The sequence below is a fragment of the Watersipora subatra genome, chromosome 1, assembly GCF_963576615.1.
Source record: "Watersipora subatra chromosome 1, tzWatSuba1.1, whole genome shotgun sequence".
Classification (NCBI taxonomy): Eukaryota; Metazoa; Bryozoa; class Gymnolaemata; order Cheilostomatida; family Watersiporidae; genus Watersipora; species Watersipora subatra.
The window spans coordinates 25394329-25422326 of record NC_088708.1 but is presented as its reverse complement, the minus strand read 5'-3'; the positions used below and the strand labels follow the sequence as shown (position 1 = coordinate 25422326).

General features: G+C 36.7%; 2 protein-coding genes across 3 annotated transcripts in view; one reads left to right on the top strand and one right to left on the bottom strand.

Moving 5' to 3' along the window:
- Positions 1-11726: 11726 nt before the first annotated feature.
- On the top strand, positions 11727-25404 carry LOC137397115 (MYG1 exonuclease-like). Of its 2 annotated transcripts, none has more exons than XM_068083407.1 (3): positions 11727-11868; positions 21531-22188; positions 24674-25404. In XM_068083407.1, the coding sequence occupies exons 2-3, from the start codon at positions 21542-21544 to the stop codon at positions 25029-25031; spliced, it is 1005 nt and encodes a 334-aa protein (XP_067939508.1). In that variant the 5' UTR covers positions 11727-11868; positions 21531-21541; the 3' UTR covers positions 25032-25404. The 2 variants fall into 2 exon arrangements, with proteins under 2 accessions (XP_067939508.1, XP_067939504.1); XM_068083403.1 differs by lacking the exons at positions 21531-22188; positions 24674-25404 and adding exons at positions 19313-20037; positions 20730-21320 and having other exon boundaries at positions 11729-11868.
- Positions 25405-25425: 21 nt separating this feature from the next.
- Positions 25426-27998, bottom strand: part of LOC137397105 (rhotekin-2-like) — a 33722-nt gene continuing 31149 nt past the window's right edge. The window contains exons 10-12 of the mRNA XM_068083394.1: positions 27239-27355; positions 25821-25980; positions 25426-25687 (exon numbers count right to left, since the gene is read on the bottom strand). Coding sequence (XP_067939495.1) covers positions 25431-25687; positions 25821-25980; positions 27239-27355 — 534 coding nt within the window. The 3' untranslated portion in view covers positions 25426-25430. The remainder of the gene's footprint in view (positions 25688-25820; positions 25981-27238; positions 27356-27998) is intronic.

Here is a 27998-nt window from a genome sequence, read left to right as displayed (position 1 = left end):
AGCTTTGAACCATTAGTCATTTTATGGTTACAGCATTTGTGTTACTAGTGAAATGTGACATTTAGGTTTGTTTTAATGCCTAGCTTGAACAATTCAAACACTTCATGTGAAGTATTCTAACCTATATATTGGCAAAACTGAGAATGGTTTTGTTAACGTCATAAAATAGAAGACACTCATAGTTTCTAGACAGTTAACTTTGGCGTGAGCTTGGGGTGTGGAAAAAGGAGTTGCATTTCCTTCCTTTTAGAATAATGATTAAATACAACACTTTTTATTCGATAAATCAATATTTAGAGCCCCTATAACCACCAGAATCAGTGTTTAACTTGTATAACTTGTTTAACCAATAAAGTTTCATACCTTTAGACCATTCTATATTAATTGTCATACTTGCTTGGTAGCCTAGTTCTCTGGCTAAAAGAAATTCATGCACTGTAAAAGGTTTTGTATTATGCAATGTTCACAAAATAAAAGTACTGCTGCTATTACAGATATATTTAAAAGATAATAGACTAAAAAGCTTCATGCTAAAATAATTAGTATTATTATTATTACACTCTTATATAAGTTATTTCTTTTATCATTTGTCTATTTTCTATTTCTAAGCCTTTAACGTATTTGGGATCCGATTAAGTTCTCATTTGTTATGTTATTATATTTTCTATGTTAAAATGCATATGTTCAAATTACCTTATGATACAAATATACATGTATTAATCAATCCCACTTTGTCATTGTTTGTCCGTTATTCTACGTAAATGCTATGAGCTTCCACGTTTTTTGGCCAATTTTGTCCAAACTTCACACGAATATGCTGTGTGCCTTCTGCCAGGCTGCCAAAAATATTTGGTTTCAAAACCTCATCTGGTTGCTGAAAACCAGCCTCTTGAACAACCATCTAACTAGAAACTCAAGAATATGCCTTCGCATGCCTTAAGGACAGTTGCCCTCGATGAACGAGCTCACGGAATGTAGTCGCGAGAGAAAACCTAACCAACCAAACAGACTATCGGATTGAAAATACCGGAACTCTTGAGGAACGCCGGGCTCCATGGCAGTTATTTCTAAGTACTAGTCTCAGTTTTATTGAACTGTAGCCACACCCTCCTTTCGGAGAATTCTCTTACATAGCTTCTGCTCACTGTTATGGCACTAGTTACTTCATGTCTATCAACTACACAACAAATGTTCATGGTCAGCTTATGGAATAGGTAACAGCAGGTCTTTTGTTGATTCTATTGAAGTATTTAAAACCTGTTGATCGCTCTAGTTGGTTGCTAGTCTTGCCTTCTACTTGCCTCTCACTCTTCTTTTACTAGCCTTTGTGATTGAGATTGCTTTAGACCGCTTTGTTTCACAGATGTTCTCTCCTTTATGTTACAGTTTGGAGCTACAAACTAAATGTTTGAATTCAAAGATGTCGGCATCTCTACCGACCTTTAAGGGTATATATCGGCTAACAATTCTATGAATCTCTAAGAAAACAGTAGTTATAATCCAATAGAGTTCTTAGCATGAAGTACAATATACAGACCAGAAAGGGTTTTTGTACAAACTTTTTCACTATGAGTTTCTGATGCACAAGCCTCTTACTGGCTACCACATCACTTCATGTTGACACCTTGATGCGTGTAAGCTTGTGTATGATGCACAAGCCTCTTACTGGCTACCACATCACTTCATGTTGACACCTTGACACGTGTAAGCTTGTGTATGATGCACAAGCCTCTTACTGGCTACCACATCACTTCATGTTGACACCTTGATGCGTGTAAGCTTGTGTATGATGCACAAACCTCTTACTGGCTACCACATCACTTCATGTTGACACCTTGATGTCTGTAAGCTTGTGTATGATGACAAACATTCCATGTTGATCAACTATGAGAAGAAAGTAACGCTGTCTATGGCTTAACATAAACTGAGGTTATAATTTTCTTTTTACACATACAACCAAAACTTGGAGTTATCTTTATTGACTTTAACAAGGGTAGAAAAATCCGAATTCAGACAAAATATCAAGTGAATGTAGTAATCTACTATATATTTTTTTAGATAAGCATTAGAACTCTACATTAGTTACAAAAAATATAAGTTAAAAAGTTTAACAAGTGAACAAAGTATTAAATTATGCTATGTAATTTACATTTACCTCTACATGTAAAAACATGCTTTATGACAGTGAAGCTGTCATAAAGCTGTTTTACAGCTGTTATTCAGCTGTTAAACTGTATAACATCGTGAGATGTAGAGGTTAGTATCATTCTGTAGCAGATTATAAGTTTCAGACTTAAGAGCCAACATTTGCTATCTGGAAATCAATTGGCCGATTATATTTTTGATAGCCATACTCAAATTTACTGCACATTTGTTGTTCAACCACAAGTACACAGCCATTCCATAATATAGCTAAATGTATTAAGATAGAAGCATTAAACACAACCTGTCATATAGGTAGTGAGAACAAACAAATGAGAACTAGAGATAAAATTTTTAGAGGTAACAAGTTTGACAGCAGTTATATAGGTTATGTAACATGGTGGTCCTTCCACATCTGAAAAAACCAACAAGGAGATTTTGGTTTTGGACTGTATTAACTGCCAAGCAGAGATTTCCTAGGATTGGTCACTGAAAAAACACTCTTGTAAAAATACACTCTTGTAAAAATACACTCTTGTAAAAATACACTCTTGTAAAAATACACTCTTGTAAAAATACACTCTTGTAAAAGTACACTTTTGTATGGACATCTCAAAATCCATTTTGCATTGAACTGATGAACTTTGTAAACATAAACTGGGTCACTGACGAATTGGGTAATTAAAAAACAATGACAATGATGCAATGGCTGTTCAGCCAAAATTATTTGGCCTCTCAAGTTGCATAATCCTATTGAGTGAAAAGTTAAGCATTGCAGTCATGGTTCAGTGATTAGTACGCTAGCATACAATCAGCAGGTCAGTGGTTCAAATCACAGGAGGACCATTGGTGATGTTAAGAAGGGCATCCAGCCACAATTGCTCCTGAGCCAAATCTGATGCCCAAAATGCTCACAATATATTTGGTACCAGGCTATACTGCTCGTGGTAGTGGTCCCCTGAATAGAAAGAGCCAAAAGAAGAAGTGAAAAGTTATGTGTTGGTCTAATCGACCAAACAATTTTCTTACAATCAAAAAGTAAAATAATTTTACAAAACGTTTACCAACTACACATTTATCTGTTGTGCTTTCTGCTTAAATTCAAAAAATTGTAATGCAAAAAAAAAGATATATATCTTGTCAAAAAAGGCTATTCAAACTTTTGAAAGTTGTTCAGTTCATTAAAGCTTAATAATAGCACATTAACATAAGGATAGCTATTCGAGTATTTCAGCAATGAGCAAACAATTCCAAAACACAGACAAGTATACATATCAATAAATATAAATCTCAGCGTTTGTGTGTTTTCTATGATTCTGTACTTTAGTGTGTCCAGCTATAGGTATTAAAATGTTGCAATGAAATATCCGCTTCAAGCTGGATTTGATCTCGGAACCTCCCGTTCACCAGGCAAATATCTTACCAATTAATCAACGTGGTATGCATTATGAGCCGATTTGATTATGTCGGTTAAAATAAACAAAATTCTGCGATACGCAATGCAAAATGACTAAAGCTATATATCTATATATATACCGGCATATATATATACCTACCTATATACCGATATATATATGTATATATATATCTATATATATCTATACAAGTATATATATATATATATATATATCTATATATAGCTATATATATATATATATATATATATATATATATATATATATATATAATAAACTTACTTCCTCACCCCTGTTAACTCGTATGGGTGGTAATTTCTGCTCTGACTCGAGTCTCCTACCAGAGACCTGGGAGTTTGAGCATTCACCTCAAGATCTTAGCTGTTCCCAATAGCGCACTTTTCTGCAACTCACCTGAGTTGATTGCTGTTGGTATTTGGGCAAGCCACATTTTATGCGCCGGTGTTATTGCGCCCAGTGCCCCAATAATTTTTCAATCTCTTCTCCAAGAGGGAAATATTTCTCTACCTTTTCTTTTTCTTTGCTGGCTACATTGTAGTCATTGAGTACTGCTATATCTATTATAGTAGCCCTCTTGCTCTCCTTGTCTACCACGACTATATCTGGTTGATTTGCTAGGACATGCTTGTCAGTCCTGATGTAGAAGTCCCAGAGAATCTTAGCGCGTTCATTTTCATTGAACTTACCAGGAGCTTCCCACCAGTGTTGTGGTTTATTAAGGCCATACTCATCACATAGACTTCTATACACAACACCTGCGACATGATTATATATATTATATATATATTATATTAATTAATATATATTATATTAGGGAAGTGCTGGGATACATGGGCCAATAAAAGTGCCATTTTTTTGTTTTCTATGCCACATCCAAATTATTGCTCTCAGTTACTTCCAACCCATATAGAAACAATGTATAGACCTGCTCTAACATAATATGCTCTTGAAATTACCAACACCTTAACACGGCAGCGGTAATTAGAGTTATATGATGTCGGCCCATGTATCCTTCAGCTTGGGATACTTGGGCCGGGGTGAAGGATACATGGGCCAAGAGGAAACTATCAATTAAAACACAGTATTGTGAGGTTTTATTAAACTTTTATTACCAACATCTATCAGAAACAACAAAAGGAATAAATTTAAGTTCCACAAATCATGAAAAACCTCGAAAACAAGCTAATAGCATGGTCTTGAGTTAGTTCATTTGACATTTGATGCGAGTTCGATCCCAAAATTCAGAATGTTTTGCAGATGAGCGGTGCCTCCGCTCTGGATTGGGTGTGGGAGAACCATCACAGCTTGGTTACAATCGACAGTGGAAATGTCAGGCTGTGGTGAACTTACCCACACATCACCAGACCTTCGGCAGAAATCTACAGATAGAGTTGTTTTTTCAGTGTCTTTAGCTAGAACTTTTCTAACGTACAACACCTTAGTCCTCTTCGTCGTGAACTCCACCAGGCAAAAGTCTCCAACCGTCACTTCCAAATCTCCCGACTCAATGCAACTTGGCTCATTAGCATCACTCAGTGGCTCAAAGGAATTGCTGTCCAGTGGTACCACTACATCTGAGTCACTAGACTCACTTGATTCTTTGATTTTACCGCTTCTAATCGTCGGCAAGCTGTCGATTTCTTGGCTCGTTTAGGTTTAGGCTGAGGTTTTCTTCTTTCAATTTCAGGTGTTCGTGTTAGATATCCTGTTACCGCTTTTTTTCGTCGTGTCGTCACACTTGAATTTGATTGAGCCCTGGCTGATGTTGGAAATGGTCGACATCATAGATATATAAACCTAGATTGGCCAATAGGGAAAAAGCCTGTCAGACTTAAATAGCATGACGTAACGTCATTGTATTGTACCTCACGCTTGACTGCACTATTGTTAACTATGGAGCTAATGAGGAGAATTTGAAAAAATTACATTTATTTTCACATAAAAACCTTCTTGTATACATAATCAAGTAAACTAAAGCAATTCTGTGATAATATCTGATAACCACCATAGATTAAAAGTATAAAAGCTATGAAATGTTGCACACAAATCATGAGCTATCAGGGCTTTATTTGCCACCCTCTCCTATCCCCATTCTCTCTTTTCACCTTCTCCAAAGAAGAAGTGAGAAGGGGAAAAGAGAGAAGGGGGAAAAGAGAGGGGGGGGGGGGCAAATAGCCCACCCACCCGAAGACCCAGACCCTGGTTAGGTAAAAGACTAATATCATGTTGAACTAAACATGACTAAATATGATGAGCCTGAGAAGTTTTGATCTGATCAGGGAAATGGAATCAATGGCTTTCTTAGCTAGAGCTGGAACGAGACCAAGGAATGCAGGGTCGAACCAGACTCAAGGTCAGCAATGAGGGCCAAGATCGGGTCGGACCGAGTCAGCACGCCACGCATGATTTTTTATTCATTTAAGGTTAAGAGATAGTTCTATTACAGCCTAATGTTGTGACATCAATAAACTAAGATAAAAGAAACCATTATTACACCAATCATTATATTTTGTGGCTTGGTTTATGGATGCAATCTACAATTTATGGCTAGACATTGGTGGATCAATGCTGCTCAATGGGTGATAGATTAATGGCATGATTTGGCTAGTGTTTTTATTACAGATTTTATTTTCAACTGCTATTATAATCACCAAGAGATTAGTTAAGAAATACTTTACAAATATAGAAATAGATAACCCAGCCTAGTGGAAAGCAAAAATCCATCACTTCCCTTAAACTTCTGGTATTAGTGAAAGAAACTAAAAATAAAATAAATTTGCTGGATTGAAGGTTCTTAGACGCGCTTTTAAGTTCCTCAGGATGACCTCGTTGTAATTGCCTCAATGGTGTTGAGATGGACCCTTCTTTGTAGCTTAAAGGTTGACTTGCAACAAAATTCACATTACAGTTATTTGGTATCAAAAGATTCACCATGTCTTACTCTGTTGTGTTGTAGGTGCTAAATATGTGGAAATGTGATTACAAGCTCTTAAAAGCTCAAAAACGAAAAGCCGCCGTAGATCGGAATCTCTTTATTTCTCTGACGTAGTCATTACAGTTTGGTTATTGTCTTGTCACGTATGTTTTCACGTGAATTGAAAGGCCAATAAAAAGCTCAATATAAAACTTATCGTAGCACTAGTTTATGACAAACACTTCGGGTTTTACCGAAGACCCCGTATCAAATATAGATGCTCGCTACTTTACAGTTTTCTTTCGGCATTATTCAATCGGCAAGTCGTAATCTGATCATGTGACCCAATACTTCGAAAATAATTTTTGCAGCCCTTTTCGATTATCACAGGTGGCCAACAGGCTTGTCATGGTTATCAGACAATGATATGTAGCCTACTCCTTCGAGCTAAGGTTAATAAGTTTAACGATTTTTTACGGTAAGCTACAAGATATCACTGCTAAAAGTGACAGCATTACAATGGCGATAAAACAGACGCGTAAGAACAATAGACATAGTTTTATTGAATGCGTGAAGTATATTTGTGAAAATATTTCAGCGAATGAGGTTGCATGAAAGTGTAAACAGAAACCATCCTGTAACAACTATGTCCTATTTGAGCCGTTTTGGAAAGCGAATCCAAACTACGGCGGTCTCGTGTGGCTGTGATTAACTGTTTGTTTTTGAGCTTTTAAGAGCTTGTAATCACATTTCCCCATATTTTGCACCTACAACACAACAGAGTAAAACATGGTGAATCTTTTGATATCAAATAACTGTAATGTGAATTTTATTGCAAGTCAACCTTTAAACAATAGCATTGTGTTGAACTCTCACTGTGGTTGCAAACCTCAATCACCACAGGCAAAGACAAAGTCAAGCCACCACGATTCTTAACTGTGATTAGGGAATTCTTTGCTTGGTATAGCAAAGAACTCCCTAATTACCCTATATATTCTCGTGGATAGTTGGTAACATCCACGATGCTAGTGATACAATCATTACATTTCAGCTTTGGATACCTAGCCAGCTACATAGCCAGCTGTAAAATAATCATTCTGTCTCATTTTTGACTTGAGACATACTTGCATACTCATCATATTTAGTCATGTTTAGTTCAGCATGATATTAGTCTATTTCCCTAGCCAGGGTCTGGCTCTTTGAGTGGGTGGGCTATTTGCCCCCCTCCTTTCTCCCTTCTCTCTTTTCCCCTTCTCACTTCTTCTTTGGAGAAGGGGAAAAGAGAGAATGGAGACAGGAGAGGGTGGCAAATAAAGCCCTGATGGCTCACGATTTGTGTGCAACAATTCATAGCTTTTATAGTTTTAATATAAGGTGGTTATCAGATATTATCACAGAATTGCTTTAGTTTACTTGATTATGTATACAAGAAGGTTTTTATGTGAAAATAAATGTAATTTTGTCAAATTCTCCTCGTTAGCTCCATTGGTAATAACAGTGCAGTCAAGCGTGAGGTACAATGCAATGACGTTACGTCGTGCTATTTAAGTCTGACAAGGCAACTGATGAGAATAGCTATTATTGGCCAATCTAGGTTTATATATCTATGGTCGACATTCAGATGGCTGGACTGTGAAAGCTGTTGTTGACGGGTCGCCTGAAGTTGAAGGATTGTCTGCCGCTGACTGACGAGAGGCGGAAGCAATAGGCTCATCTGTAACTGGCTCGGTGGTGGTTGTCGGCTCGGCAGTGGTCATCAGCTCAGCGGTGGAAGTTGACTCGGTGGTGGTTGTTTGCCCAGTGTTGACCATCGGCCTTTCTGAAACAGTTGCTGGTAAATACAAATCATCTGTGAATATGTTTCTGTCATATGGCCATATTCTTGCCGATTGAAATCCAGATACGATATTTTCTAGAGTGCAGGCTCTCAGATAACTTTTAGTTTTGAGCTCTGGCATTTGGTAAATGGTAATAGGCTTTCCTGGATTCTGCCACATCCATGAATTTGAAAAATTCGAATAGCATATTTTCATAGGACCGAAGACGGTCTGGTCCAGGGGCTGGGTTTTGTTGCTTAATGATTTATGATGTGTATGCCACACTCCTTGGCTTTCTTCAGCCCTTCATATGCTACATGACTTTAGTGATTGTCCATGATTAAGATAATAGGTCTTTCAACCAATGATTGAGTATGCTGCACTATGTGGTCTATCGTTTTCGCAAATAACTCTCAACACATCCATGCCGAGCCAGTGCTAGGGTTTGTGAGGACCAGAGTGTTTTCTATTCGGCATCGTGCCTGAAAGCTGGGTTGGTATTTTTTCCTCGGCATTATTATCACCGGCGAAAGAGCCACACCTGCAGCTGAGATTATTGCAGCACAAGTAACTAGCACTTCTCGATCTGTGCTCACTATCTGGCCAACTTGTTTGTGGCCTCGTGGAGAGATAACCTTTGGCAGGCGAGTAACAGTGTTAAAACCTGTTTCATCCAATTTATAAATTCTGTCCCCAGTGACTCCAGTTGCCTTCAAAGCACACTCAAGCTCGTCAAAGAAATGAGCAATATTCGACCGGTTGAACGCTGTGGCTCTCGCAATGCTTGTCGCTTCTAGGACTCTAATGGAGATTTGAGATTTTTTTTTCATGAAACCCTGAAGCCATGATTTGCCTGCTGACTCAAGGGTTACCCACTGACTAGGCATACTAATGTTGTTCGCTTTAGCTAAATCATATGCATTCTGCCGAGCTTCCACTGTAGTTAGACCATAGAATCGTTTAGAACAGTCACAGAGATAGGCAGCTAACTCGGTCTCCTGCTCTGTGGTAAAAACTTGGCGGTTGTGGTAGTTTGGTTCGAGGGAAGCATCTTCGTCTACTGAATGTTTTTTCAGATACCTGCTGAGAGTGTTTCGAGGGACATTATACAGGCCTGCTGCCTGACGCACAGATTGATGATCCTTCTTCACAGCTTCCACAGCCTTCAGCATGACATCATGTGACACCAACTCTCTGTGACACCACCTCGCTAGGCCTTCTTTTGTAATTCTGTGGCATTCTGAATACCTAAAAAATATTTCTATTTTGTAACATAACATTAAAAAAACATAACATGATTCATAAATATCAAGGATAACTGGTAAGCGGCCAATATCCGTTCTAAAGCACTAAATTTGCATTTAATAACTATTTTAAATGTATAAGGATACATGGGCCAGGACAAGAATACATGGGCCAGTGGCCCATGTATTCTTGGCCCAAGTATCCTACAGACACATGTTTCACAAAAATTACCAATTACAAAATTTAAGTTGAAATTTCAGATTAACCTTTAGTCGCTATAAAGTCAATCAATCAAAGCATAAAATAGCACAGGATTTAAATCGACTATCACAAGTACTTACCAAGTGGTTTAACTCACAGTGTCATCAAACAATGGAAAATTTCTACAAGCACACAGACATCTGTCAGACTTCACAATTCTCATTGTTCAAAATGGCTGAAAGTATCTCATTGTTCAAAATGGCTGAAAGTATGTCAAGGACAAGACAAAGGTCACAGTTCTTTCATATGGAAATCCAGAAAAGAAAAGACACCTCCTTCAGTTTAAAAATTGATGTGGCCTATGTATCCTTCGGGCCCATGTATCCCAACTCTCCCCTATATATATTATATATATATATATATATATATATATATATATATATATATATATATATATATACATATATATGTAAATATATATATATATATATATGTAATTGGCCTAAAGACAAAGGCAAAAAAGAATAGTGGCAGAGCGGGACCAACTGCAGTCACAAGCACTTGAATTGTGCCGAGACAATGACAAATACTTCTACTATAATATGTTGAGCTTAGCACATGCAGCTGATGAGAAGTCGAGAGTAGCTCGCTGAAAAAGGAGGGTGCAATAATATAAAGGACGAAGGACAAGTAACTCAGATATCTGACACGCATGCTGATGATAGTGAATTAAACAGCTAAAACACAAATATACAAATGAACATTTCCCACGATTCTATTATAAGAACATGAGGTTCTGTACACTTCCTTACACTCAGGGACATGAAGTGAAAGAGATTCTTTTAAAGTCTAATTGCCAACAAATGTCTAGTATGCCAATATTAGTTTTTACAGAGCATTAGAGATGATATTAACTCTTAGACACACCATCAGAAGCCAATACAACTACGAAGGAGACCACGTTGTCTATATACATCTGCCACCAGTAAATAATAAATAAATTTGTCAAGAAATACTTTTCAGATGCCATAAAAGACTTCACATTACTAAATTAAAATGAAGATATTAATGAGAGGTAGCTCCCTCTTCCAGCCAAAATTCAAATAGACTGCAGACCAAAGATGGCAATGAATAATTAAAAGGGTAAAGATTAATTTTTCAATGAGTGCTGCACATTTTGACATCAGGGTGCCACTGAAGAACTAAAATTGCAAGAAATCAGCTGAAATAGATGGATGATTTCAGAGTTCAGGCGGACAGCCCACCAGCAGTGTGAGGCAAGTAATACAAGCTACATCCGATGGAAGGCGTAACGAAGAAGACACTGCACAATATGCTCACATCACGCTGAGTATGCTACTACAAACAAAGGCTTTTTCTCTCTTCTCTCCTTGCTTTCTTTGCTTTTTCTCTCATCCCCTCTCTCTCCCTCGGTAGCCATCTAAATATTTTTTAGGAATCTACCACCTGCTCATTAATATTTTACCTAATATTACTATTGATTTTGAGTGAGTGCTCATTCACCTCGGTCTTCCATTGTTATTTATATGTAATTTTAGCAGAGCTGTAGCTTTTGTTTTTGTATCAAGCTTTTATATTTATGAATTAATTAATCACTGATCTCTGTGTATTGCACTGCATCATATCTATTATTATAGCTGTTGAAACAATTATCTCTGTTAAGTTGAGTTTTTCATAAACTTGCTGCTTTTGCTAATGTTGTCAGTCATTTGATATATGGCGGCGAGGAAATGAAGTAGCAAGCTGAATACACAGTCAATCGTTAAAGTAAAGCATTCAAGAAATAACATTGCAATATATACCACAAAAGTGTTTGTATTTTTGTCAATACAAGGTGTGCATTTAGGTAAGTTATTGTAGCAACTGTTTCAAATTACAGTAATGCGGATCCTAGCGTTGAAATTTTTATGAAGTTGTCCTGCCTTTCTTTTAACGTTTCATTTTTAGGAAAACTGCGGAAGATACGACACGCGGTGCGTGGGCCTGTCACCCGGATAACCGTTCTAAAGATATTATGATAAGTTTATAGACACAGTTATCTTTCATGGTATATAGCAAATCGTTTGTTTACCAGACCGGCATTGTCTATAAGGTAAGGCTGTTAAAACTTACCATGTTATGAAACAAAATGAATAAAAGTGTAAATCTTTGAAACGTTGCACGTGGAACTTTTGTATTGGTCAGAATCGAATAAGATAGTTGAATCAATTTGTTTTGTAGCCGGGTTCAATCATACGTAATTGAATGGTTAAAGTACTCTATATTTCACTATATTCACATAAAATATATTGATTTATAGGTCACTTTTAATTTGGTAGTATGTATACCCAGTAAAGTACTATTTATTACTATTACTATTTATTACTAAATTAATATAATACCCTGTAAATTAAAACGAAATATTTTGTTTAGTTGACAAATTCGGTGAATTTTTCTAATGAACCAGTAAGATGAAATAATTATACATAGATAGGCTTACATAGTTTCCAGATTCCAGCTAATTTTATGGTGAGACGCTTCTCCTCGTTCCTTATGTGGTTGCTACGCGTCTATGTGGTGTTATGTGTATTCTCGAAGGAATCATGTTATACACAACTTTTCCGCATTCACGCGAAGGGCCTAGGATATGTCACTGTTGAATTTTTGTCATCTTATTCTATTGTTGACTATGGTTACTTTGTGTGCTGTGTCTTAGGTTGTGTGAACTGATAGACAAGTAGGCCTATTGATTCGGACACTAATGAAAGTGCTAAGACTTAAGTAATATCAGTGTGTATATATAAGGAAATGATACATCTTTATTTGTGCAAGTTTAACACTTTCAATATACAAACTAACACAATTCTTGAACAAAATAATAATAGTGACAAAAGTTCAAATTAGCCAAAGAAGGTTACCACTTTTTGCGAACGTCTGTCCAATGGAATGGCTCTACGGATGGCCTACGAATGGCTCTACTCAGTCACGAACGTTTTTGAAATAACAACCAAACGGAGCCATGACAGTGTGAAGAAAGAAAGAGAGAGCCATGTGAGCCGTTCCCTTTTATAGGTGTCTCTGTTAACCTTAGTGAAAATGTTTGTGCAACGCTGTGAACAATGTTGTGCAGGGTCAATGTCTCAGTGAATATTTTTCAAGTACCTCATAGAAATACACTGGTTAGAGTTGATAATAAATTTCTGTTATATCGGTCGTGTCTGGTAGAGGTTGGCGGAGCGGCGTATGTATAAGCTCCTCTAATGTCTTTAAAAGTTTGCTGATATGTTGGTTAATATATCTTTTTGAGTAATCCCTCCCGAAATCCTCTTAGCTGCTTCTGACAGTTGCTAGATCCACGGTTTTCTACATTTTCTTGATTGGCTTTTTTGAGGATTTGATATACTAGATGTTTTGCTGATTGAACGGACTGAATACAATTCATGTGGCGCAGCTTTCCTCCCTTCTCATCAGATTTTCTCAGTGATTTCCATACAACAGTGGTAGAATTTTATGAAAACTGCGTCTATCTACCTGGGCTGTGTCCAAATCAATTTTTCATTTGAAATAAGCCGCTGCCATGTATAGGCCGTACTCTAAACTTTGAAAGTTGTTTGGGAACTACAGGTAGACACCGTGTATAAGCCATATTCGTCGTTTTTCCATTCATTTAACACGCGTAATTCAACCTAGGTGGCAATCGATCAGTGAATGTTCTCAACTTTGCAAAGAGGAGTGATGCCTTCATCAAACCATACTAAACAAGTATCAAATCAGTGAGCATATTTTGTAAATATGTTATCGAGAATAGCAAAATACGACACTGCGTTTAATTTGAAAGTTGTAAAGGTAGCTTTGGAAACTGCGCACTGTAATGCTGCTGCAGTTTCTAGTATCAACAAAAAACAAGTTCGCTGGTGGAATAAAGCTCCAAATACAGTGAAACATGGATAACTCGCCCTCGGATATATCGAACACATGGTTAACTCGAATGGAATTGCCTGGTCCGTTCCCATGCAATGATAAATGGCTCTATATAACTCGACCTCGGCACTGTTAACTCGAACAGTTTGTTTCCGAATTCACAAACGTGGTTTCCATTCAATTTGTTTCGAAGGAGTTTCCACTAGTCGCGGAGCTGAGACCACTCTGCTTTCTTAACGAAAGCGCTTTTTATACGCGTATAGTGTACATATAATTTCCCCCGTACCGTATAATGGAACCGAAAAAGAAATCGTATAAAAATGATTAATAGGGTCGCTAAGACGTTCGCTTAGTTACGGCCAAGCTATAAACGTTAGAAGGTATTAGCGATAAAAATTTAATAAAGATAGACACAGCATGCAAAATACATATTGTAACAGTGATTATATGCAGATACATAAAGATGAAATGTCACAAATAGGCTCGTGGCTTGGCGTCCGCTACAACAGACATCCACTTTACGATGGCATCACGCAAGCAAAAAAAAGCGTGGAAACCTTCGGACAAACTTAAAGTACTCGAGGAAATCGAAGCAGGACAAAAGCTATCAGCATTATCAAAAGGAGAAAATCTTCCAAAAAGTACGGTGTCAACATGGATTAAACAAAAAGAAAGAATAAGATCGTTACGTGACCAAAATTCATCAAGGCTAAGCGATCGTTCAACGTCGCACGATGATTTGGATGGTGTATTATTGACTTGGTTTAGACAAGTGTGTAGTGAAGGCGTACCTATCGATGGGCCAATTTTGTTAGAAAAGACTAACAAGTTTTTAAGGACTATAATAACTGTTTAAAATCTATTTCTACAATAAGTCACACTGTTGATCTTTGTCAAAAAAATACCTTGTCACAGACTACACTCGATAAGTTTTTTAAATGAAACAACTGATCAGATGTAAAGCATGCTTTTTTGCATTGGTCATAAATGTTTACTTATGTCTAGTTTTAAAAATTATCAGAAAGAATAGATATTTTTCTATTGGGCTGAGATTTGTTTGCAATTTTAGGTGATGTGACTGACAAGACGTTTTAAGATTAAAATTGGCAAAATTGATCTCGACTAAAATACTCAGAAAAAAATGTCTTCTGAGCGTTTTAACCGCGATTAGGTTTTGTCAATTTTAATCTGAAAAAGTTCTGGCAGTGACATCACCTAAAACAACACACAAATCTCAAGTGTATAAAAATATCTATACTTTCTGATAAATACTTTAAAACTCTACATCAGATGCCCTTTAACTTACAACAAACAACCTATACTTTAGTTTTATATATACATGTAGTTTGTATATGTATCTACTGATAAATACATTCACTTGTGACTGCTCTGATAACTTGAACGCTCTGATAACTCAAACATTTTCGCTCGGTCCCGTGAAGTTTGAATTATCCATGTTTCACTGTAGTTTTAAGATGATTCCACAATCAAAGTGTGCAAAAAGAGGAAAACATTGTACATGGCCTGAACTCGAAACGTTCTTCATTGCTTTGCTAACAGAGCGAAGGAAAGTTCGTTTATTTGTTATCAGAAACAACATTCAAGTCGAGCCTATGAAATACATTCAAATCGAGGCTATGAAGTGGCACAAGAATAATCGTGAATTAAGCCAAATTTTAAAATATCTTGGGGTTGACTGAGCAGATTTATGACAAGAAATAATTGTTTTACGTCAAAAAATGAAAGTTGTACAAAAGCTACCTAAAAACTTTAAAGTATAAATGACATATTTTTCTTTTGACAATTCATCGTAAAACTTCACAAGCATTACAATTACTTTCTCAGCAAATTTGGAAATATAGATGAACCTCCAATGTCTTTTGATATAGTTGGAAGCAAGATATAAGATATAGTTGGTCAACAAATTCAAGTTAAAAAAAAATTGCGCGAAGTCAAAAGGAAATGAGAGGCAACACCTTACCATAGTTTTAGCTTACATAGACAGTGGTGATTTTCAAGAGGGCAACATTTTCTTCAGGAGAAAACTTTCCTCCTGGCATAGTTGTCCATGTACAAGAGAGCATGGTTGATTGGATGACAAAGGATGTCTGAAGTCGATTAACTCTTTCGCTACCGCATTAAATTCTGACCGAATGATTATTCTGCCCAAATTAATTCAAACGGTTTTCCAAAAACCGATATACCGCTAGTATTCAAGCAATATCTCGAGAATAAAAACAGATATTTTTTCACTTTAAAATGTATCTTATAATTCAGAAAAAAATTCTCTACAAAATAGGTATAAAATAGTTTAGTAAATCTCACTTTCGCAGTTTTTATTGGTGTTGAACGAATGCGATATGTTTCTTATATCTATGACGATAACGATCTGGTTTTGCCGTTTTGAAAAAAATGGAATTGTTGAGCCAAAAAAATTTCAATTTTCAGATTGGCAACAAGGTTGTTTGGTTGGAGACAAAATTTGATTAGTGTAGCTAATGTGTAGGCTTCATAACAAAATGAAAAGGGAAACCCTATTGATAAGCCGAGACATCGACCTATTGTCTGTACTTATATTACCGCCAATTGTTGGAATTGTTGAACCAAAAATGTTCTATTGGTTGCACGTGCTTGGCAACAAGGTTGTTTCATTGGAAACAAAATTGGATTAGTCTAGCTAATGTGTGGGCTTCGTAATGAGAAAAAAAGTGAAACCCTATTGATAAGCCGATACATCGGTTACGGTCTGTACTTATATTACTGCGCAAGCCGATACATCGGCTTGAGGTAGTGAAAGTGTTAATGATGTGCGGTCTAAAAGTCTGGTGGCTTATTGGTCTAAAGGTCTGGTGGCTTATTGAAGAAACAGTTGCTCTTGGTGTGCAAGAAGTTCAGGTCTCATCTTGTTGAACATGTCAAGCAACGTTTGCAAAAAATAGCACGGACATTGCTGCATACCTGGTAGTTGGACATCAATTCTACAACCCCTTGATATTTCACTAAATGAACCTTACAAAGATAGAGTTCGCGCAAAATAGAATGAGTGGATATCTGGAGATCACGCGGTTACTCATGGTAGAAATCTCAAAGCCGCTTCTTTAGCCACCATGTCGATTTGGAACCAGAAATATTTGTGAAATCCTTCAAAAAATGTATCAGCAATGCAATGAATGAAACTGGACATTTTATGGAAGCATGAAGACGAAACTCCACCTTTTAATTCCAAGGACTTTGGTCTGTATGATGACACAATTCTACCTGACGAATGAAATCAAGTGTTGGAGATGTTCTATGATAATGATTAATGACATAATTGCATCAATATAGTACTGTATATTTTTGGGTTTTATTGTTGAACAAATTAAAAGGGTTATTAAAAAGTATCAAAGTATTAAAAAGATTTTCTGTGATTTACTTTTGCTTGATACGATAAAAATACATGTATATTCGTGTTGCTGCAGAAGTAATTGTCTTTTTGTTAATGTTTTTGCATCTGTTACTACTTCTATATTTCAATAGTTCGGCCTTGCTCTTGAGCAGTCATGTTTTTGGGCATAATTCCTGGATTCCATTAGTTTCAGTTTAGTATTTCTTTATTGTTTGTTAGTCTGCTTGTATGTTGAGTAAAAAGGCAAGCCACTACAGATCCAGCACCTGATTGAATTTACATTTATTTGAGCCTAAAATAGAGAGAGTTTAACGTCTTGTTACAAATTCATACTCCAATCTTAACCCTACGACAAAGAGTATGTTATTATAAACATTATTTGTTAGCGCACCGTTTACTGTATATAGTCAAACGCTGAACTTCTTACCTTCAGCTTTTATTCAGTAGCTTGCTAATGTGACCTGCTGTTGCTTAAAGGTTGACTTGCAACAAAATTCACATTGCAGTTATTTAGTATCAAAAGATTCACCATGTCGTCCTCTGCTGTGTTGTAGGTGCAAAATATGTGGAAATGTGGTTACAAGCCCTTAAAAATTAAAAAGCGAACAGTTGATCGTCGCCATCACGAAACCACCGTAGATCGGAATTAGTTTATTTCTCTGGCATAGTCATTCCATTTGATTATTGTTTTGTCACGTAATGTTCTCACATGTATTGAAAGGCCAATCATAGGCTCAATATAAAACTTCTCGTAGCACTAGTTTACGACAAACACTTCGGGTTTTACCAAAGACCCCTTATCAAATATAGATGCTCGCTACTTTACAGTTTTGTTTCGGTTTTGTCTAATCGGCTAGTCGTGATCTGATCATGTGACCCAAACTTCTGCCAAACGGCGTGAATAATTTCTGCAACATTTTTCGATTATCACAGTTGACCAACAGGCTCATCATGTTTATCAGACAATGATATGTACTATTTCGAGCTAACGTTACAAAAATTAAACGAATTTTCATGGTAGGTTATATAAGATATTAGTGCTGAAAGTGACAGCATTACAATGACGATGAAATAGACGCGTAAGAACAATAGACGTGGTTTTACTGAATGCGTGAAGTAAATTTGCGAAAGTATTTCGACGAATGAGGTTGCATGAAAGTTTAAACAGAAGCCATCTCGTTCATCTACGTCCCATTTGAGCCATTTTGGAAAGAGATTCTAATTTACAGCGGTTTTGTGATGGAGGCGATTAACTGTTCGTTTTTTAACTTTTAATCACATTTCCACATATTTTGCACCTACAACATGGCAGAGTAAGACATGGTGAATCTTTTGATACCAAATAACTGTAATGTGTTTTTGTTGCAAGTAAACCTTTGAAGATTTACAATTTTGTTGCAAGTAAACTTGCAATAAAGCAATCTTTATTGCTTTTAGCAAGGAAGAGCAATTTTTAGCAAGAAAAAATTGCTTTTGTATCAGCTTAGAACTCACGACATTCAAATTGCAAATCTACTAGCAAGTGCGTGTAACCACAAGGCTAAGCCATTCTTATCATGAACTCATCGCTCATATCATCTCAGCTCATATCATTAACTACATGTATATATCATTTGCGCGATCGAGCACGCTAAATGTGTACTTTTTTAGTAATTAGTGTGCCCTCGGGTTACGATACCATTGTTATAAGATTTTTCCGTCTTACGAGGTGAACACAAGGTTTTTTCATCCCAACTGTATGAATTTTGCAGGGCAAATGTTTTTGTCTTTTTCAGAAGACATAAAATATCTATTGTGCAATGTAGGCATGCCATACGTATCCATAAACTTGGTGGGTTATCTTCTACATACTACTTACAGTGATATGCCGTCATTGCGTAATTACTCTCATCAATTGAAATATGTTTTTTATATGAATCTGTCAGTTAGGTTGCAAGTATTCGGGTATGATAGCCTGCAAACACTAACCATTTATAAAGATTTCAGGTCATGGCTTTTAAAGCTGTATTAACCGTTATTCACTTTTCCATGATGGATGAAGCTTACCCGACAAAAAATATCATAAATCTCCTGCAATTATGAGGGCTACATGGTTGGAATTCGAATGCTACATGCGTGCCCTATTGCGTATCTTCTACACATGACTTTGAAAGCACCCTATTTTTCTTAGTAATCGACTGTTAAAGCCATTGATCTGTTGACAATTTTTTAAAGATAGAATTCACCTGTTATCACATTTTGATTTTAGGTTTTGAAAACCTCTTTTCCTTTGCAACGTTTGAGGTTCATGTCTTTGGAAACATCTCCTAAAAAGAGACGTTTAAACATGAAGATTGGAACACATAATGGCACTTTTCACTGTGATGATGCTCTTGCTGTTTGGATGTTAAAACAAACAAAAGAATTTGGAAATGCTGAGGTGATTCGAACCAGAACTCCGAAGAAACTTGACGAATGTGATATAGTAGTAGATGTTGGGGCCGTGTTTGACCATGCTGAAAGGAGGTATGATCACCACCAGAGAGAGTTTAAAGAGACCTACAATTCCCTTGATCCAAGTAAGCCTTGGACAACTAAACTGAGCAGTGCTGGGCTGGTTTACGTTTATTATGGCAAAGAAATTATTAAAAATCTCATGGAGAGGAATGGAGTGAGCGGAGACAAGCTGTCCGATGAGCTGGTTGGGATAATTGCTGATAAAGTCTATGCTAACCTTATTGAAGAAATTGATGCTGTCGACAATGGAATATCTCAAACTGATGGAACTACTCGATACAAGGTCACAACAACTATCAGTCAGAGAGTGGCTAACTTGAACCCGTTTTGGAATGCAGAAATCAGTGATGAGATAATGATGAAGAGGTTTGAGCGGGCGATGGAGCTGGTTGGTGCAGAAATGATGGATCGAGTCTCATACTATCAATTATCATGGCTGCCTGGCCGAACCCTAGTCCAGGATGCTTTGGAAAAACGGTAAGTTCTTGTTTCAGCTAAGCTCATGCCTACAAGTGTGAGGAGTGTGTGGTTGTAATCTCAATTCCATATGACTCCTCTCTTTGCCCGTTGAAAATCTGAATGTACCTAACATTTGGTCTGAGCTTCTCATTAAAGTTTAATGCTTGCAATCAATGATAACTGGCTGCTTGTTGTATAACAAGTGTATTTTGGGAATAATAAAAATAATATTGTATTTGTTCATAGATCGACTTCTAATTGATACAAAGAATACTGTATTGGTTGCTTATCTTTGAAAGCATTGTGTAGAAGACAACACTGGCTTTATGATGATGTGTAGGTGTCAATGATTATTCAGCACATTGCCGCTGTCAATGAAAAATATCGTTCAAACACACCTCAGGTACCCATAGTGAATCTGCAAGCATACTTGAGCACCTTGACATGCTATTTGCCAGTTATTTTAGTTCTCTTGTCATTGTTGTTGGTGATTTACAAAGAATTCCAGTAATTTCTCACAATTTACCCTAGCATTTCTCAAATTAACATAAGAGCATTATTTTTAGAGCTAGGTATGAGCTTGCATCTGTACATTGAATGCGTGAGCAAGTTTTGTAGCATAAGATTCTGCTGTACTACGATGGAAACATAATTGAATAAATAATGGAATTGCTAACTTGGGTTTTTAATGTTTGTTGTCATTATTGAAGGTATCAAGTACATGAGAGTGGAGAGATCATTTCCTTTCCGCAAACAGGGATTCCCTGGAAGGAGCATATGCTGGCGCTTGAAGAGGAGCTAGGTGTATCAGTGCCTGTCAAATATGTGCTCTATGAGGATGCAACCAACAAGAGGTGGCGTGTTCAATGCGTTCCAGTTCGCTCAGATAGTTTTGAAAACCGTCTTAGTCTCCCCGCTGACTGGTGTGGAGTGCGAGACAATGAATTGTCTGAGCTCACTGGTATCCCAGGATGCGTGTTTGTACATGCAAATGGTTTCATTGGAGGCAATGAAACCTACCAAGGTGTGCTCAAAATGGCCACTGAAAGTTTGCGAATCGCTACCCAGAACTGATGTCATATGAAAGAATGGTTTCGGACACATCTTTGTACAAATCATAAAGCTTGTGTATATTGCCTTGACTGTTTTGTATCTTTTTGAAAATTTATAAATTTTCTCATGTCGGCAGTTGTTATAGTGAATTGTAAAGTTCAGTTTTTGTTAACATAGAGAGCTTTTATAATTACTGACTGTTTAGTTGCCATATCGATATTCAATAAAGTATGAGCAAGTCAATATAATGTCTTTCACATACTGTTTTTTTCATTTGGCAGGTATTAGGATGCCTAGTGGCCTAGAAACTTAACCCAAGTCTTATCAAGTCTTATTGCTGCAGATAATGCAAACAGCTCTCTATTGTCCTTATCAATGGGGATTTGTTTGACATTCAAGCATTTCGCTGCACAATTAGGTTTTGTTATTTGTTAAATGATAGCTATCACTTTTTTTAGAGATGTGAAGAATGAAGATTGGAACGCATAATGGCAACTTTCACTGTGATGATGCTCTTGCTGTTTGGATGTTAAAACAAACAAAAGAATTTGGAAATGCTGAGGTGATTCGAACAAGATCTCCAGAAAAACTCGCTGAATGTGATATAGTAGTAGATGTTGGGGCCGTGTTTGACCATGCTGTAAGGAGGTATGATCACCACCAGAGAGAGTTTAAAGAGACCTACAATTCCCTTGATCCAAGTAAGGCATGGACAACTAAACTGAGCAGTGCTGGGCTGGTTTACGTTTATTTTGGCAGAGAAATTATTAAAAATCTCATGGAGAGGAATGGAGTGAGCGGAGACAAGCTGTCCGATGAGCTGGTTGGGATAATTGCTGATAAAGTCTATGCTAACCTTATTGAAGAAATTGATGCTGTCGACAATGGAATATCTCAAACTGATGGAACTACTCGATACAAGGTCACAACAACTATCAGTCAGAGAGTGGCTAACTTGAACCCGTTTTGGAATGCAGAAATCAGTGATGAGATAATGATGAAGAGGTTTGAGCGGGCGATGGAGCTGGTTGGTGCAGAAATGATGGATCGAGTCTCATACTATCAATTATCATGGCTGCCTGCTTATTCCATCGTTAAACAAGCTGTTAAAAGTCGGTAAGTGACTCGTGTTGAAGTTGGCTATAATTCTCTTGACATAAAATACATGTATTTTTTAAAGTATCTTTCTGCACATGTATCGAGTGACTCTATCTCTTTCTCTAAGTATTTGCTGATTACTCAAGTTTAAGCTAAGATGTTTTATTCCCTTCAAGGTTTATTTCATGTACTTGTTCTGCCGCTTAATATTTCACCGCTTATATGTGGCCCATTTTTATCATTTAGGGTTGTAGATTACAAAACAGGGTTGGAAAAAACCACGGTTTTTATGAAAAAACCAGGTTTTTTGGTTTAAACCGGTTTTTATGGTTTAAACCGGTTTTTATGGTTTAAACCGGTTTTTATAATTTTGCCAAGGTTTTTGCAATTTTAAGTCTAATTAACATCACTTATTATAGCTGCATGATTGAGTATTGAACATACATATGTGAAATCATCTGTTAAAGATGGTACTGTGGGAGTTGTTATGGGAAAAAAGAGAGAAAACATATGGAAATTTAAGAATGAGTCTTAAATCAAACATGATCGATGAAATACAGAGCAGAAATCTTATCACATAAAGTGAATATTTTACATACAGCTCTAGGTATAAGTAGGAACTTTAATCCCAGTGATTAGTCGTGTGGTAGTGCAGAGCATAATGTAGATGCATTGCTAGTGTTTGGAGCAGTGGCAGATGACTCAACTTCGATCACCTGAATGTTAGCATCACTGTCTAAATTGGTGTTTTCAGCTTGACATTTTGCTACGTGAGCTTTAAGCCTATCTGCGTGACCTCGCATTACGACAGCACACCTATTACGTTTTGCCTTAAAACCTTTGTCTTTCAAAACACAACAAACTCGATAAACTGAATTCTAACCATCTAACGACTTTGGCTTGTGCCCAATAGAAGAAATATTAGTTTGCAAACTTAAAGCTTTTGCCCAAAAGGATTTTATTGTTTTAACTTCTAATTATAAGTAATCCTTTCTCACTGGCCAGACTTGAGAAAGTATTAATTCATTATTAGAGACGATGATTGGATTAGTATATTTCACATGGTTTTTATATTTCATCAGTAAAGAGATCATCATATCACTTGATAAAACCAATTGAAAATGAAATACACTAATTCATTGTTGTGCTAGGATTTCATGTAGTTTCAACTTGAGCTCTGCCATCAATTTACTACTGTGTCCTAAATAAACTTCCACAGCTGATAATTACATATAATTGCATTTTTACCGCACATGAACCACTAGGAGCTTAAAATATTATGTTTTTCACAAAAAATAATAAAAAACCATAAAAACTGGTTTTTTCGGACTGGTTTAAACCACTCGGTTTAAACCAAGCCAACCCTGTTACAAAATGTGCATTAAATTTAGACATCTGTCTCAGTTGTCACCATAACAACATATCCCCCTTCATATCCAATCATACCTTGCCGTAAACCATAACTGCCACGTACAGCTTTTATTGTATTTATTAGGTAAAGCAGCCACGCTGATTCCGATTTTGTACTCAAAATAATGATTGGTTCACTAACCTTCAAAGTCATTTAGGCTTTTTTAAAGCGTTTCAATATCCGTTTTGAAAACAACACTTTCGGCATTACAAGCTCCGCCCATAAATATATGACGAAACCTAGCTTTTTCAGGAACGGAAATTAGAGATGTTTAGTCCGATTTAGAATAATAGAGATGGGTGTCATAAAACCCATTATTATCTAAATCCAGCCTGTAAAATATTCTCAGTCTTTTATGAAAGGTGTATAAACTATTTAAAATTGCTCGTAGCTTGTTACTTGATGTTTAAATAGGCTGAACGCCAAGAAAAATGTGCTCAGAAAGCGCCGTTTTATCACAAGCTAGCGTTGTTATCGCGCTTTTTTAAACATGCGATGTTAAATAGCTTATCTACCTTTCAGAAAAGACTGAGATTATTTTTAAGGCTGAATTTAGATATTAATGGATTTTAAAACACCCATCTCTATTATTCTAAATCGGTCTAAACATCCCTACGTAACTTCTGTTCCTAAAAAGCTAGGTTACGTCACGTATTTATGGGCGGAGCTTGTTGTGCCGATCGTGTTGTTTTCGAGACCGATATTAAAACGCTGCAAAAAAGCCTTCATTACTCTGAAAGTTAATGGACTAATCTTCATTTTGAGTACAAAATCGGAATCAGCGTGTCTGATTTACTTAGAAAATACGATAAAAGTTGTACATGACAGTTATGACAGTTTAACATACTCATTAGTTATGAACAGCCCATAAACGTTGGAGTTGTCAAAAATTGTAGTTGTGGTAAGACAATTGCTTAAAAAAAGGTTCTTTTTTTTTCGTGCAAGGTTAGTGATTTAGCATTTATTAGCAAATTTTTAGAGTCAGTGCAGATGATGACTCTCTCATTTCAGTTAAATATGTAAACAGTTAGTTAACTGAAACAAAGATAGTGGCCATGTTTTTGTTAACTAGTAATGCAAGTATATTTTTAGGTATGATGTTCACAAGAGTGGAGAGATAATTTTCTTTTATGAATCAGTTCCGTGGATGGAGCATATTGAGGAAATCGAGAAGGAACTGTCTGTGCAAGTACCTATTAAATATGTGTTAAAAAAAAGTGGCTCTAAGAGATTCAAGATCCAGTGTGTGCAAGTCAGTCAAGAGAGCTTCGAGAATCGTATGGATTTGCCGGCTAGTTGGGGCGGCTTAGAGAATGAGGAGCTGTCACGGATATCTGGCATTGCCGGATGCCTGTTTGTCCATACCAATTGTTTCATGGGACTAAATACCAGCTACGAAGGTGCTCTTGCAATGGCACTAGAAAGCCTAAGAATTGCAGGCGATAGATGATGTCACTCCACTGGGTCAACAACGCGTATCATGTATCTCTCATCATGTATTTCTCATCATGTTTTATTAACACACAGCTGATGTACTTAAATTTAAGATTTGTGTTATTGCTATGAGTACATGTTGGTTATGCTAAAATGTCTAAAAAAAAATTAAGTTTCATTATAAAATTTTTACATAATTGTACCGTATAAAGTATAATTGTATTACATAAGGTAAATATTACACAGCTGTAGTAAACCCATTCTGTACAAACCTAAAAACATATCACTACTATTGGTACAATAATAAATAATAAAAATGTTTTGAATAATATCTTGTAGAATGTGAGTCGCATGAGCTAGCAACCGTAATTCTCACTTATGAATATAGGAAGTGATGAATGAAGAGGTGTTTTCACTACTTTGGACAGCTGTTGTTCCTGGCAAGGGGACTACTCCTACCATCCTTGCTATCCTTGGTGTACCTCTTAAACGCGAGGGTCAGCGGGCTGTCTTCCTGCCCGGTTTGGTCGCTGAGTTGAAGCCTTTGGCCTCGCTTAACTCTCGTCTTGTCATAGAGAGAACCAGCTCGTCTTTCACGCAGGAGATAAGGCGTTTCTTTGCCTTTGTCTCGATGAATCTCCATCAAAGTCTCGCATGCGTGTTGCCATACAACTATAAGTAAGACGTCAGTAAACGATTTTGCAAATAACCTTTTTGCGGTGTGAGGGAAACAAACTTAAAAATATTATTTGTTGATATATAACAAAGCGTTAGCTAGGAGACTAGTCAATGGTCTAGTACCAACCTTGGTCTAGCATCTGCTGTTCGAGTCCGCTCCACCAGTCAGCAAGACTGCTGGCGGTCTGAGCAGCAAGCTCCCACCTATCCTTGTGCGCTCGGTTTTCTATGTAGATGGAATGACTTCTCTCTGCATGCCCTGGATCCATGTCACTTATTATAGACTCCTACAATCGAACATGACTTGAACCACGAAACTACATGTATGTTCATTGTAAGTTCCAGCATTGGTGATAGGCGAACCATAATAATAGATACATGCAGCTAGGCAACTAGTTACTTTTAAAGAAGACACATCTGCTTCCACTATGAATGCCCATGTCCACTTGTTTTCTTCCGCTTAAACAAATTAGATACAATTGAAACAATAAAAACGCTGTGTGATTGTATTAGCATCTGTGCTTGTTTATTTAAGGCAACTAGACGCACTCGATTCCCTGAGGATGAAGCTAAACATGGACAAGTCAAAATTATGAACTAACAAGTCGAGCATGGCATATTAGATGCGACAAAAATCAATATTCGGTGCTAGTAGCTTAACCTTGTCCATTCGTGGCCAATTTCGGTGATGTTGGGTATTGGTGTCAGCAAAATGAATGCATGTCCTTCATTTAGCTTTGTTCCACTCCTTTAAACTACATCTACACACATTTGTGTAATAGGCGTGATATATAACTGTCATTATCTTAGGATCCATAACTGGTAATTGGGAAAGTTTGATGTAATTAAAAAATGTCCAAACAGGTAGAACCAACAGGTAAAACTATAGTAACTGCTCATGCATTGGTTAGTAAGGATTACAAACACATGCTTCCAGTATGTAACTGGAAAATAATTTGGGTAAATTTTTTACTGCTTTGAAACTATCAGATTTTGATTACATTCAGAATGTACATAATTTGCATAATTACTTTGTGATTAAATTGCAAAAAAAACTTGAAATGGCGAACAGCTACATTCCATCTATTTTTTGTTGTTGACATTTGCAGCAGAAAGTGAGTTTCGGTTAAAACTTATGAAAAGTTTTATTGAATTCTGACGAGTCCATGGATACCCATGGATACCAGCCCAGATTCTGACGAGTCCATGGATACCAGCCCAGATTCTGACGAGTCCATGGATACCCATAGATACCAGCCCAGATTCTGACGAGTCCATGGATACCCATGGATACCAGCCCAGATTCTGATAAATAAGCATCAACATTTCACAAAAGTTTTTATGGTCTATTCAAAGGTTCCTGTTGAAAGCCATTATTAGCCAGCCCTGTGCTGTACATGCCTATACATTTGTGGCTGTCATGGTGAAAGGGATTAAAAAATTGTTGAGCTAATGCAGCTTCCAACTTGAGTTGAACATCAGTCATGGTATGTTGAGCAATTGTATCTGACAATGATTATAATTGACAATGTGTACTTTGCGCACCTTCGTAACTGGAATCATTGTCAATGGATCTTGGACATCAGCTTCAAACTGGGAATTCCAGCAACTGATTTTCAAGTTTTGCAGCGAGCACCAGTATTTCACCCAGTCTGTGTCCTCCTAAAAAAATAGAAGCTCTAGAATCACACAAAGCTCTAGAAAGCTCTAGAATCACACCTGGCACAGCAGAGAGCAATGGATCCCAGAATAACACCTGGCATAAAATTAAGTAGTATGATGATTGAATTTCAATTGTATGGATGAATGTGCAGATTCTCTGAGAATAATGTTTGGAAAGATATCAGGGAAATTTATGACTCGTTTGTTAACTATTTTTAGAGTAATGCTTATGACAAGAATTTGTTTGATGAGCTATAACTAAAAAAAGAGTAATCTGCTCTTTTTTCAATGTTTACAATTAAAGAGAAGACAATTTTTATTTCATATTTCAAGATATCTAGTGGAGTCTCAACATTTGATGTTCATCTGTTCTGAACTGTACTTTGCATGTCAGAAGCATAACAAGTAAAAATAAAAGCCCGATTAAAATAAATACATTATACGATTAGTATGTTAAAAACTAAATTCTATACACAAAAATACAGCTATGATCAATAAAAAAATATTTTTATTGTCCCATGGCCTTTATGTTTAGGGCTAGCTAATTGAAGTGAAGCCGAGGCGTTACCAGAGACTGTTCGTACATAGGTGGTAATCATGGTAAAGACACAGAGCTAACCTAATTTATGTTTTAAGTGAGTTT

Excerpts from the sequence above, each read along its gene's own strand:
- LOC137397115 (XM_068083403.1), top strand. The coding sequence starts at position 11,821 with ATGGTATATAGCAAATCGTTTGTTTACCAGACCGGCATTGTCTATAAG. Across the intron at positions 11,869-19,312 it reads AGACCGGCATTGTCTATAAG|GTTTTGAAAACCTCTTTTCC; the intron begins GTAAGGCTGTTA and ends TTTTGATTTTAG. Across the intron at positions 20,038-20,729 it reads CAGGATGCTTTGGAAAAACG|GTATCAAGTACATGAGAGTG; the intron begins GTAAGTTCTTGT and ends TCATTATTGAAG.